The sequence below is a fragment of the Penicillium psychrosexuale genome (assembly GCF_028828465.1).
Source record: "Penicillium psychrosexuale strain IBT 29551 chromosome Unknown utg000003l, whole genome shotgun sequence".
Taxonomy (NCBI): domain Eukaryota; kingdom Fungi; phylum Ascomycota; class Eurotiomycetes; order Eurotiales; family Aspergillaceae; genus Penicillium; species Penicillium psychrosexuale.
The window spans coordinates 4,317,429-4,329,956 of NW_026643188.1; the positions used below are offsets into that span (position 1 = coordinate 4,317,429).

The window sequence follows — 12,528 nt, forward strand, 5'->3', positions numbered from 1 at the left end:
AATAGCCGAGACCACGTATATCATATCACTGCGACTCTGAGAAACTGGAAAAATGGTGTTTTTGCCTGCTAAAGATGCGGGCCAATTGGAGCCAATTCCTGACACTATCCCAATCAGCGAGTTCATGCTCAATGAGAAATACGGACGAGTGCCACACGCCGGCTCCCGGGACCCATACACATGCGGTCTCAGTGGGAAGTCATACTCGTCGCGCGAGGTAGCTAATCGGGTTGACTCACTGGCTCGTAGTCTTTCAAAGGAATTTGGTTGGGCGCCAAATGAAGGATCGGAATGGGATAAGACACTGGCCGTGTTTGCCCTCAACACTGTAGGTGCAATATACAATAGCAAGAAGAATAGAACGGAGCTTATTCTTTCGTCTTGCCATTAGATCGACTCCTTGCCGCTATTCTGGGCCGTGCACAGACTGGGTGGTGTTCTCACTCCCGCCAACGCCTCATACTCCGCCTCCGAGCTGACACATCAGCTGCTTGATTCCAAGGCCAAGGCCCTGGTCACTTGCGTTCCTCTCCTCGCCATCTCACTGGAAGCTGCGGCCAAAGCTGGTCTCCCGAGGAGCAAAATCTACCTACTCGATGTACCCGAGCAGATTCTTGGCGGAGTGAAGCCCCCAACAGAATATAAGACTGTTTCCGAACTCATCGAGGCCGGAAAGTCTCTACCGCCAGTGGATGAGTTGCGATGGAGCGCAGGTGAGGGAGCTCGCCGAACAGCATTCTTGTGCTACTCAAGTGGAACATCTGGATTGCCGGTAAGGAGTGCCCCAACAACTTGAATAATGCTTTGGCTAATCATGTGCTGCAAAAAAAAGAAAGGAGTGAAGATCTCCCACCGCAACGTCATCGCCAATACCCTTCAGATCAAGGCATTTGAGCAGAACCATCGGGATGGCGGTGGCACAAAGCCCGCGGATACAGAGGTTGCTCTTGGTCTCCTTCCGCAGAGCCATATCTATGCTCTCGTGGTCATTGGCCATGCTGGCGCATACCGAGGCGACCAAACAATCGTTCTCCCCAAGTTTGAATTGAAATCCTACCTGACCGCCATTCAACACTATAAGATCACCACGCTGTTCCTGGTAAGTATGTCTTTGCTGAGAAGATGCCGTCGAATGCTGACGACAACCACTTAGGTACCTCCGATCATCATCCACATGCTGGGCACGCAAGACGTGTGCTCCAAGTATGACCTGAGCTCCGTGCGGCTTTTATTCACAGGAGCAGCACCCTTGGGCATGGAGACAGCCGCCGATTTCTCCAAATTCTACCCGAACGTTTTGATCCGCCAAGGATACGGTATGTGGCATTGGCACTTCTTATAGACACAGAGCCGAAACTGACATTTTCACGCATAGGCCTGACAGAGACGTCCACGGTCGTGAGCTCGACCCACCCGAACGATATCTGGCTCGGTTCATCCGGTGCCTTCCTCCCTGGAGTCGAGGCCCGCCTCATGACGCCCGAAAACACGGAAATCACAACATACGACACACCCGGCGAGTTGGTGGTCCGAAGCCCAAGTGTCGTGCTAGGCTACTTGAACAACGACAAAGCCACCGAAGAGACATTCGTGGACGGATGGATGCGCACCGGAGACGAGGCTGTCATTCGTGTCAGCCCGAATGGCGTCGAGCACGTGTTTATTGTCGATCGCATTAAGGAGTTGATCAAGGTCAAGGTTCGTGGTGCCACCGGTTGATGGAAATGTTCGCAGTCTAACACGTCATTCCTAGGGTCTGCAAGTCGCACCTGCCGAACTCGAAGACCATCTCCTCGCCCACCCCGATGTCTCGGACTGTGCCGTTATCGCCGTCCCAGATCCTCGTGCGGGAGAAGTCCCCAAGGCTATCGTGGTCAAGTCTCCCACTGCAGGATCGGACGAATCAGTCACCCAAGCTCTTGTGAAGTATGTTGAAGACCACAAGGCTCGTCATAAGTGGTTGAAGGGAGGCATTCGATTTGTGGATGCAATTCCCAAGAGCCCGAGTGGTAAGATTCTTCGCCGGTTGCTCCGTGATCAAGAGAAGGAGGCACGGAGAAAGGCAGGTAGCAAGATCTAAAAGGTTTCGGATAGCTTTGATGGAAACCTTGGAAGAAGCGCCAAGAACCATTTTGGTATAGAAGTATGTACGTTCACGGGTAGATAGTTCACAATCTTCAATATAATAGCTTGTTGTATTGTACTATTTACCGATATTAATCTCTGATATGTAAGTTTAAGATGACGATCACTGGTTCTTGAGGCACTTGAGATTCGAGATTCGACTGCCTCGAGGCTTCAAGTATCATTTAAGTGGCCCTGAATGATAATATAGTATTTCAAAGAGTAAGTAACAAAGCTTTCAAGCCACTTGGACATTGCTATCTTCCCTAGGGGCCTCTTGAGGGACTGTCTGGGGGACTGCCTGGGGGACTGTCTGGGGAGCTGTCTGGGGAGCTGTCTGGGGGGCTGCCTGGGCTGTCTGTTTGCTCAGGATTTGATCAACTGCAGCTGCAAGGCCACGGCAAAGCCCAGACCAGGACTTCCGTTTTGAGAAAATCTGGCTCACCTCGGACAGCAGACGCAAGGAGCTTGCTTTGCCCGTCAGACTTCCGACTCCAACCAGGTTGAGCGGAGTGTTTGGGCCTTCGGCGATCCAAATATGAATTTCCCTGGTGTCTAACAAGCGAATCTCTTTAGTTGGAGCATCCGGCTTTTTGATCTCAGGCTCGACCACGAGCTCGTCGAATGCCCATATATAGAAGAAAGCAATAAGGAAACAGAGAGGATCATGGCAGGAAAATTTCTGCTTCGCTTTCAATGTGCTGTAAACACATACAGCATGCCACAGACATTTCCTGGCACTAGGTGCATTGTTTTCCATCCAATGTTTCAGGATACTTGTTGTCGTATCGACCTCGGCTTCCTCGCCTTGCCACCCTGAAAATGACTCGAGCATCTGAAGTGATACTTGCCGGAGAAGGGACAGTATATGATGAATGACATCTCGAGCGGCAATATAGTCTGGTTTGGCTGAGGTGGGAATGGCCGCGAATATTTCGTTCATGGACCGAAACATCATTGCGCGCAGAGCGGAAGGGGTTGATGAGATATGGTCCCATCGCTCCTGAACTGGCACGCCGGTCACTTGGGAACTTAGACCCGATTTCCAGATGGAAGAATATGACATTTTGTCAAGGAACAATCTCTCCTCGCTGTAAAGAGACAGCATGTAGAGATTTCGGCGGTAAGCATCCATTCCTGCCATGGTTTCATTGGCTTTTCTGACATCAAGTTGAGTAGATGGAGGTTGTGATACATCTAAAAGTTATGGTCAATCCCGGAGATATCTGATAACAAAAATTGGCTCACTTTGATCAGATTGGTATACATGGACGAAATTGTCGGCATTTCTACGACACCATAGTGATTGGCGACAGGGGAACTCCTCGGGGAGTTCATGCTGCCCAAATATCGGCTGACGATCAAATAAAATGAGCTGAAGACATTCGAGCTCTGGTGAATGGTTAGCCAGGCTTACATAGCTTGTCGCAAGGGGCACATACGAAAGATACAATGAAGTAAACGTATACGAGATTCTCTTGCCAGCCAGGCTCTCCACTGTCTCGGGGCTTGTGACGTTTTTGTTTTCATGCATTGATCAACCTTCAAGACACGGGCCAATGTGACGAGCACATTTCGCTCATATTGCAGCTTCAACTGCGCTTTGTGCGAGCCGCCAAACATCAGGCAGACGTCACTAAGAAATACGCTTTGTGCATAGGATAAAGTTGTTGTTTCGGGTGATTGAGGTTGCTGATTTGATTAACATAAGGTACGAATCTTCACCAGGAGATGAACTTACGTTTTGTGCTATTGCCTGACACAGTATGTCACCGAAAGATGCTGAAAACTGACTGGCATTGCCGAAAGCGCTATACTGACTCCCAACAGTGACCACTGCTAAAAGTACCATCCACGAGGTTTTGTCATGCCCAAATTCTAGAGCATATGGGTGAACCACGGGGTATTCATGATCGAAGTGTTCAAAATACAAGTGCACAAAGTCTTGGATGACCCTCCACCATGGAAATGTCGCATCTTCTGTTTCTCCTAGGCTCACAAGAAATGCCTTAAGTGATTCATATATTGAGATGTTGGTCATCACGCTGTAACGAAATTCAGGCAACAAAAATCGCTCATCTGAACGCCGCATTTTTGGAAGTGACAATTTCAACTGGCGGGTTGACTTAGAAGGGCTGGCTGCAGCAGGAGCCGCAGGGGCACGAGCACGAACACGAAAACCCGGAGCCGAAACACGCGGACGGCCCCGTGGACGAGGAGTCTTAGGAGGTGGTCTTGCTTGCGATGCTGGGCCATTCTGATCATTTTCTGAGTCGTCCGATATTTCCATGACATCCCGCGAGGCATCCATCGGGTCCTGTGTAGTGAGGTCTGTAGCAGGCACGGCCGGACCTGGAGTAGTCTGGTTTGTTCCATCTTCATTCAATGAGAAAGATGATGTACGTATGTTGGATGAGGAGCCCTGGTCTTGAATATTCTGCGGAGATAAAGGACTCGTCTGGTCAGACGGCTCTTGTTTTATATCTTTTCCTTCATGGTGTTTCCTCAAATGAGCCGCAAGCCTATGTCTGCGGGGGATCAGAATTGGAACATCGTATGAATAGGAAGTGCCTGCAGCCTAGAGACTATGGCATACCTTCGAGTATAGGACCTTGGACAAAAACGGCATTTAAACTCTTTCGACCCCGAGTGTCCCCGGTCATAGCATTGTTGTGACAGTGCTGTGCCGCATTGGTCACAAGTAAGATGGAGTTGCGGGCGAGTATGAGTTAGGATATGGCGTTTCAGATGGTGTTTACGCCCGAATACCTTGTCGCATTGCTCGCATGGGTAAGACTCCTGCAAGGGGTTCATGGCTTCTTCCCACTCTGAAGCACATAGGTCAATTCGAAAAATCAATGCAACCTGCAATTAAACAGTCTACAACCAGGACTGTGGCCATGTATTCACAAAAAATCCAGTAAATCCAGCAAACACCTACAACGACGCTATTTCGCGTGTCGCGCTGACACCAAAGCGGTCACCAAAGCGGTAAGAGACAGAGCATAATCTGCCGCGGGGTGTGGATTTCTAAGCGGGGAGGTAAGAAAAAAAGATCGAGGGCATTTCAAGTTGCCTTAACAACCTACTTCTTGCTTCAAGATTGTTTAGGAACAGCTTATATCAGAAGGGACTGTTAATAAATCACTCCTTTCGACTTCATATCTTTCATATCGCACCTATCCACGGATTGAAAAAAAATAATAATGTCTTCAAACGACCCGCACCACGAGAATGAAGAGGACTATATGCAGGCCGACGATGCTGAAGAGATCTTTGAGCGTGATGAGGATCACCCTATGTCGGAGGGAGAAGGAGAATATGACGACGAGAACATGACCATTGAAGATGAGATCACCTTCCAAAACGACTCAGTGGCACACTTCGACTCGCATTCAGACTCCGTATTCTGTGTTGCGCAGCACCCGGTTCACAACAATATTGTCATGACCGGTTCTGGTGATGACACAGGCTACATCTTCGATTCGACCCCTGCACCGCGTCCAGTGTTCCCATCAAGCTATGAATCAAACCCTCAGCCAAAGGAGCGCGAGTCTCTCGCGCCTCTGGCCAAGCTTGACGGGCACACTGACACTGTGAATGCCGTGACTTTCACCGAACCCACAGGAGAGTATGCCATTACGGCAGGTCTGGATGGCAAGCTGCGAGCTTATCGGGATACCACACCCCAGAAGACCGGGCTCGCATGGGAGTTCTTTGGCGAGGTCCAGGAAGTGGAAGAGATCAATTGGATGGCCGTGTGCCCCTACCAGCAGGGAAATGAAGGGACTCAAAATGTTATTGCCATCGGTGCCAATGACGGCAGTGTGTGGGTCTTCCGTATCGATCATACCGACCCCGGGCAGCCTATATCCATCATTCAGACCTTCTTCTCCCACACCGAATCATGCACTGCAGGCGCATGGACGCCTGATGGAAATCTGCTAGCAACTGTTTCTGAGGACGCCAGCTTCTATGTTTACGATGTCTTTGGAGCTGCTGCTGCCGCTGGTATCGAGTATTCCCAAGGCACTAATGCAATCCTTGGATTGACTGCGGAGGATCAGCGTTTCGCCGTGGAGGGTGGTCTTTACACCATTGCCATTTCCCCCAGCGGCGGTATTGCTGCAGTGGGTGGTGCTGAGGGCAACATCAGAGTCGTCGGCCTTCCCCGGGTCACAGCAAGTGTCCCTGCAGCCAAGGGCAAGGGCAAAGGCACACCCTCCCAGGCAGCCGGTTCCACCGCTGCAGGAACTATCATGGCCGCATTGCAGACCCAAACGGACAATATTGAGTCACTGTCGTTCTCTCAGGCCCCGTTCACCCTTCTTGCCGCTGGGTCTGTGGATGGTTCGATTGTGATGTACGATGCGGCTCATCGATTTGCGGCCCGTCGGCATATTCGGGATGCCCACGAGGGAAGCGCCGTTGTCAAGGTTGAGTTCCTGCCTAGCAGCAAGCAGCTCGGTGCGACTGTCTCAGGGCCCCTTGCCAATGCTCCCGCAGCCCACCAGAACCGCTCTTGGATGCTCACGTCTGTCGGTCTGGATGGTGTGGTCCGACGTTGGGACGCACGTGGTGGAACCGCCGCGGCTTCGCAAGGATTGATGCAGGAGTGGAAGGGACACATGGGTGCCACGGAAAATGATGAGGGCGAGCAAGCCGGTGGCATCATGGGCTTTGTACAAGGCTTCGATGGAAAGCGTATTGTCACTGCCGGTGATGATGGTATCTCGCTGGTATTCGAGGAGTAGCCTGCACAAAAAAAGTTTGAGGCCCCGAACATGCATAGTGGGGGTTCATGTCGATAATGATATTACGTGTTTATAGAAGCTCACAGCCAAACCAACCTTGATAAACAGCTCATGATATACAAGGCAAAATCCCTGTAGAGTCGATGACCGATGATCGAACAATAAAGAAACATGGTTGTAGTAGTGGAACAAAAGCTATGTACATTCGACAAATCAAACCCAAAGCGCCATCTGGAAGCTACGCTCCTTATGAGCCATGAGAAGCTGCATCTCCGCCCTGACGACAAAAGCCCCCGGACTTGGCAAAGCTGTAGGCGCTATAATCCAAAACTCGGCTGTGGTTCTCGCGGAGGCGAGACGACTCTTTTCGTCGCCTGGGGTATAGATCCTCCGCTCGATAATCCGTTGGTCGGCGGCATTCTCAATTGGTCTCCAGAGACGACCCTTTAGTGGTGCTCTTCACCGTGGTGAGCATCGCCATGGTGGTGATCATCCTTCATGAAGAAGTGCTCGTATGTGCAGTAGCCAGCGAAAGCGACAGTCGCGATACCGAAGCCGGGGAAGAGACCCTTGAAGCGGTTGAATCTGCTGAAGGGGCCGCAGTAGCGCCAGGTCTCACTGTGAAATATTAGTGACTAGCACAATTGGAATCACATCGGCATCACTTGACGTACTTGCGAGCCCATGGATCCCGCTTGGCCCAGATGGAAGATGGGGAGGCCGCGGCCTTGTAGTCGGCCATGTTAAAACCGGTGGGGTTGGGGGCGTGCATTGTGGGTGTTATCGGGTAGTCAATATTACTTAAAGACGGAAATAAAGAGAAACAAGATGTAAGAGACTGCAAATTGGTCCCTAAGTCCGCAATCAACCGCAAAGTGACACAGTGAGGAGCCGAAGATGAGGAAAAGAGGTGTGCTTGGCAATTACCCGCGCTAACCGAATACGGCACACCAAGTAGCTCCCGCCTTCGAGGGACGAAACTGTCACTTCATCCATGCGCATCTTCGAGACAACAAAATGCCACCTCCCGTTGGCAGATATGGGCCATCTGGCTTGAACGCTCCATACAACATACAGCAAGCTCACCTCCAATCTCAACATCCCGCACACGCACAGTCTGGGAATACGCTACCTCCCCCTTCGCTTGGTCATCCTGGCTTCGCGGGCAATCCAAATACCAACATCAATCCTTTTACACTATCCGGCGGAATTGCAAATGGTATGGCGGTCGCCGGCTTTCCGGGGGCTGGTGCAGGTGATGGTGGCGGCACCGGTCTGGCGAGTCATGCGGCACAGATGGGATTCGCGCGCGGTGCGCAAATGCAACAACAGCAACTACACCAGGGTCACGACGGTCGATTAGCACTCGAAGCAAAGGGCGCTGCGGTAAAGTCAAGGATTAGAGATGTTTGGAAACACAACCTGGCCCATGAGATGGCGGTTCTGAGACAGTTGGTCGACAAGTACCCTTATATCAGCATGGTAAGCACCACTACGTGATCCGTGCGAAACGGAAGTCTTCTGAGAGTAACGTTTACTGACTAAGACCTAGGACACCGAGTTCCCTGGTATTGTTGCTCGTCCGATCGGGTCATTTTCGAACAAAGCAGACTACCACTATCAGACCCTCCGATGCAATGTTGATCTGCTGAAGATGATACAACTAGGCATCACGTTATTCAATGATGAAGGAGAGGTTCCCCCAGCCTCAGGCAATGATGCCAATGGGCAAGCGTATGGTGTACCCGCTCCCTGCACATGGCAGTTCAACTTCCGATTTTCATTAGAAGGGGACATGTACGCCCAGGAGTCAACAGCCATGCTTGCTAAATCTGGAATCGATTTCGCCATGCACGAAAAGAATGGCATTGATCCTTTCGAGTTCGGTGCTCTTTTGATTAGCTCTGGGTTGGTGCTGCTAGATGACGTACACTGGGTATCTTTCCACTCCGGGTACGACTTTGGCTACCTGATGAAGATCATGCTCTGCTCCCAGCTCCCCGAAAACGAAGAGGAGTTTCACAAGCTTCTTACCATCTTCTTCCCGTCACTTTACGACATCAAATACCTCATGAAGCACGCCGGTCGCAATCAAGCCGTCAACGGTTCTCCTCTCACGCAGGCTGCAGCACAGATTCTGACCAATCTAGGCCAGAAATCGGGTTTACAAGACATTGCCGATGAACTTGGCGTCAAACGTGTCGGAATCGCCCACCAAGCTGGGTCAGACTCCCTGGTTACTGGCGAGATCTACTGGAAGACGCGCCAGCTCATTTTCGGAGGGGAAATCGACGACAGCAAATATTCCGGCCAAATCTGGGGCCTCAACGGACAAATGCCCGCAGTGGCCTACAACATGGCCCAGCAAACGCCGAACCTCAATGGTGCCACCATTTACTCCGGCGGAACTCCCAGCACTCCCAATACTGGGTCTCACGGAGCTGGCGCTCATACACCTCAGCACCACGGCGCTGGCTACAATGCCCCGACTCCCGGAGCCTATCAAATGGGCCGGGTATGAGGCACAGTCTGTGTAGCACCTGGGTTGATGTGATATGATGTATGTACATAGACACGAGAACATCGTGTTATTTTCCTTCGATATTCGGCATTGTCTTCGCGCATATTACTTTGCATGGGCTCTCTGTCTGTGCTAGGTTCTGCGTCTAGACGATGGTGTTGGGCAGGAAGGTGCCTGGCGTTTGATATGGCTGGTTTTGAATCCATTTACGAGGCGTTGACAGGCTCTATTATGGCCTTGGGCCTTTCGTTCTTGTGATCTACGTCGCTTTTTGTTTCTTTCTTGTTGTAGCTAGATCGGACCTGTCTGTGTCCTATGTATAGGAATCATGGTTTCTGTTCGCTCAATTTGCCTGGTTGTAGATTCATGGGCTCCATTTACTTGTCCATATCTAGGGATCTGCTCGGATGAGAGGTCCGCAGTTGCAGATTTAATCGAGGCCAAGCACACGTTCCCAATTGAGGATTCTCATGCGACATGCCTGTTTTCTACCCCGCGATGTGACAAACGACATGAATAACGCATAGACGATAGCTGCAGACAAGCATCTCTTTGCCGTTTTGGGATTGGAGATACCACGCTAACCCCAATCAGGATATCAGATCCGGCCTCCGCAAATATTTATCTAATCGATAGAGGTATAACTGCAGGGCTCGGGACATTTTCGAGATACCACTTGCTTGTTAAATAGCTCGCAAGCCCAGACCTGGAGGAGAATCAAGTGAGTTAATTGTGTTCAACTCTTCAACACTGCTTGACTCGAATTGGCACTTTGCCCTCATCACATTGAAGTCATCTCCTTCCATATACCTCTAGCACAGCATGGTTCTCGACCGACTACACCAATTGACTCACCAGGTCAGCGCTACGGCGCCGCCACCTCATCCGCTTGATCCTCTGTCTACGGTGGAAATTGATGCGGCTGTTAGCATTGTCCGCAAAGAACATGGCTCGCTCAACTTCAATGCGGTCACACTATACGAGCCCCGCAAGGCCCAGATGATGGCCTGGGTGGCTGATCCAGAAAATGCGCCTCGTCCTAGCCGAGCCGCTGATATTGTTGCCATTGCGCCTGGTGGTAAGATCTACGATGGTGTGGTTGACCTGAACCAGAAGAAGATCATCAAGTGGCAGCACACACCGAATGTTCAGCCTCTGATCACTATGGAGGATTTGCAGGAGGTTGAGCATGTTGTGCGCAAGGATGCTAAGGTCATCGAGCAATGCGGTATCATTGGAATCCCCAAGGAGGATATGCATAAAGTATACTGTGACCGTAAGTGGACTTCCCTCGTTTATCAAAGATTGATACTGATCAAATGGTATTCTAGCATGGACAATTGGATACGATGAGCGCTTTGGAACCGGTGTCCGTCTTCAGCAAGCCCTGATGTACTACCGCCCACACCCAGACGACTCCCAATACACTTATCCCTTGGACTTCTGTCCCATCTTCAACGCCGAGACCAAGCAGATCATCCACATTGATGTGCCGTCTGTGCGAAGACCGCTCAGCAAGGCGCCTCCAAACAACTACCACCCGGCCTCAATCGAGAAAGAAGGAGGATACCGAACCGATCTTAAGCCAATTCACATCACCCAGCCAGAGGGTGTGTCTTTCGAGGTCAAGGGACGCATAATCGAATGGCAGAACTGGAGTATCCACGTCGGCTTCAACTACCGGGAAGGCATTGTCCTGAACAACATCACATTCAATGACAAGGGCAATGTGCGACCTGTATTCTGGCGTCTTTCAATGGCCGAGATGGTCGTGCCATACGGCAACCCGGAGCATCCCCACCAACGCAAGCACGCATTCGACCTGGGCGAGTACGGCGGTGGCTACATGACAAACAGCCTGACATTGGGATGCGACTGCAAGGGCGCAATCCACTACATGGACGCAGCATTCGTCAACCGGGCCGGCGCTAGCACAATCATCAAGAACGCCATCTGCATCCACGAAGAAGACGCCGGCATCCTATTCAAGCACACCGATTTCCGCGACGAGTCGATGGTCGTAACCCGCGGCCGTAAGCTCATCATCTCGCAGATCTTCACCGCAGCAAACTACGAGTACTGCGTGTACTGGATCTTCCACCAGGACGGCACCATCCAGCTCGAGATCAAGCTGACCGGCATCCTCAACACTTACGCCATGAACCCAGGCGAGGATACCAAGGGCTGGGGAACTGAGGTGTACCCCGGCGTCAACGCCCATAACCACCAGCACCTGTTCTGTCTCCGTGTCGACCCGAACATCGACGGGCCGAACAATACCGTCTTCCAGGTAGATGCAGTCCAAGGACCCGGTGAAGTCGGCAGTGCCGAGAACAAGTACGGCAACGCCTTCTACGCCAAAAAGACAAAGTTCTCCACACCCATCGAGGCTATGTCCGACTATAACGGGTCCACCAGCCGTACTTGGGACATGGCCAATACCAACAAGCTCAACCCGTACAGCAAGAAGCCCGTCAGCTACAAGCTAGTCAGCCGCGATGTTCCTCCCCTTCTCCCCAAGGCTGGCGGCCTGGTCTGGAAGCGAGCAGGATTCGCACGTCATGCTGTCCATGTCACCAAATGTGAGTTTTTCCATTTCCCCCTTCTGATATCGTGTTTCTTTTCTGACCTCGTTCTCTAGACGACGATGACCAAGTCCACCCAGCTGGCCGCCACGTCCCCCAGACCTCCGGTGAGCCTTCGGAGGGTCTGCCAGCGTGGATCGAAGCTGCTGGTCCCAGCTGCTCTATTGATAACACTGACGTCGTGCTCTGGCATACTTTCGGTCTGACGCACTTCCCTGCGCCGGAGGACTACCCGATCATGCCTGCGGAGCCAATGACACTTCTGCTGCGCCCGCGTCACTTCTTTGACCGTAATCCTGTTCTCGATGTGCCTCCTAGCTTTGCGCGCACACCCACGCAGGTGGCTGCTAATGTGAGCACCTGTGCCTGCAAGAAGAATGATGGCTCCAGTGTTTTGGTTTGATTTGAGATCAGACGTTGATTTGGGTTATTGATTTTCTCAGCGTGCACTTCTTGTATATACACTTTTTGGCAAACGAAAATGATTACTGATTCTTGAACTACTTTCTGATTTGCGTACTTTAATATAGCAAGTAGTTGTGGG

The 12,528-nt window shown here is 51.3% G+C and overlaps 6 protein-coding genes across 6 annotated transcripts; 4 read left to right on the forward strand and 2 right to left on the reverse strand.

Annotated features, from left to right (window-relative positions):
• Positions 1–52: 52 nt before the first annotated feature.
• Positions 53–2,080, forward strand: N7518_005484 (acyl--CoA ligase; the record flags this gene model as incomplete). Its single annotated transcript, XM_057186411.1, has 6 exons — positions 53–328; positions 392–772; positions 833–1,099; positions 1,154–1,316; positions 1,376–1,698; positions 1,754–2,080. 6 exons carry the CDS (start codon positions 53–55, stop codon positions 2,078–2,080), a joined length of 1,737 nt encoding a protein of 578 aa, XP_057043181.1.
• Positions 2,081–2,362: 282 nt separating this feature from the next.
• On the reverse strand, positions 2,363–4,435 carry N7518_005485 (transcriptional regulator family: C2H2 zinc finger and Fungal Specific TF; the record flags this gene model as incomplete). The annotated part of the gene is made up of 4 exons (XM_057186412.1): positions 2,363–3,321; positions 3,373–3,516; positions 3,567–3,816; positions 3,866–4,435. 4 exons carry the CDS (start codon positions 4,433–4,435, stop codon positions 2,363–2,365), a joined length of 1,923 nt encoding a protein of 640 aa, XP_057043182.1.
• An 895-nt stretch (positions 4,436–5,330) lies between these two features.
• N7518_005486 (WD40 repeat domain-containing protein) lies at positions 5,331–6,878 on the forward strand (the record flags this gene model as incomplete). Its single annotated transcript, XM_057186413.1, has 1 exon — positions 5,331–6,878. The coding sequence occupies one exon, from the start codon at positions 5,331–5,333 to the stop codon at positions 6,876–6,878; it is 1,548 nt and encodes a 515-aa protein (XP_057043183.1).
• A 446-nt stretch (positions 6,879–7,324) lies between these two features.
• Positions 7,325–7,650, reverse strand: N7518_005487 (NADH dehydrogenase [ubiquinone] 1 beta subcomplex subunit 3; the record flags this gene model as incomplete). The annotated part of the gene is made up of 2 exons (XM_057186414.1): positions 7,325–7,496; positions 7,553–7,650. 2 exons carry the CDS (start codon positions 7,648–7,650, stop codon positions 7,325–7,327), a joined length of 270 nt encoding a protein of 89 aa, XP_057043184.1.
• Positions 7,651–7,895: 245 nt separating this feature from the next.
• N7518_005488 (CCR4-NOT core DEDD family RNase subunit POP2) lies at positions 7,896–9,399 on the forward strand (the record flags this gene model as incomplete). Its single annotated transcript, XM_057186415.1, has 2 exons — positions 7,896–8,360; positions 8,431–9,399. The coding sequence occupies 2 exons, from the start codon at positions 7,896–7,898 to the stop codon at positions 9,397–9,399; spliced, it is 1,434 nt and encodes a 477-aa protein (XP_057043185.1).
• An 822-nt stretch (positions 9,400–10,221) lies between these two features.
• N7518_005489 (peroxisomal copper amine oxidase) lies at positions 10,222–12,387 on the forward strand (the record flags this gene model as incomplete). The annotated part of the gene is made up of 3 exons (XM_057186416.1): positions 10,222–10,675; positions 10,731–11,981; positions 12,041–12,387. 3 exons carry the CDS (start codon positions 10,222–10,224, stop codon positions 12,385–12,387), a joined length of 2,052 nt encoding a protein of 683 aa, XP_057043186.1.
• Between the last annotated feature and the right edge of the window lie 141 nt (positions 12,388–12,528).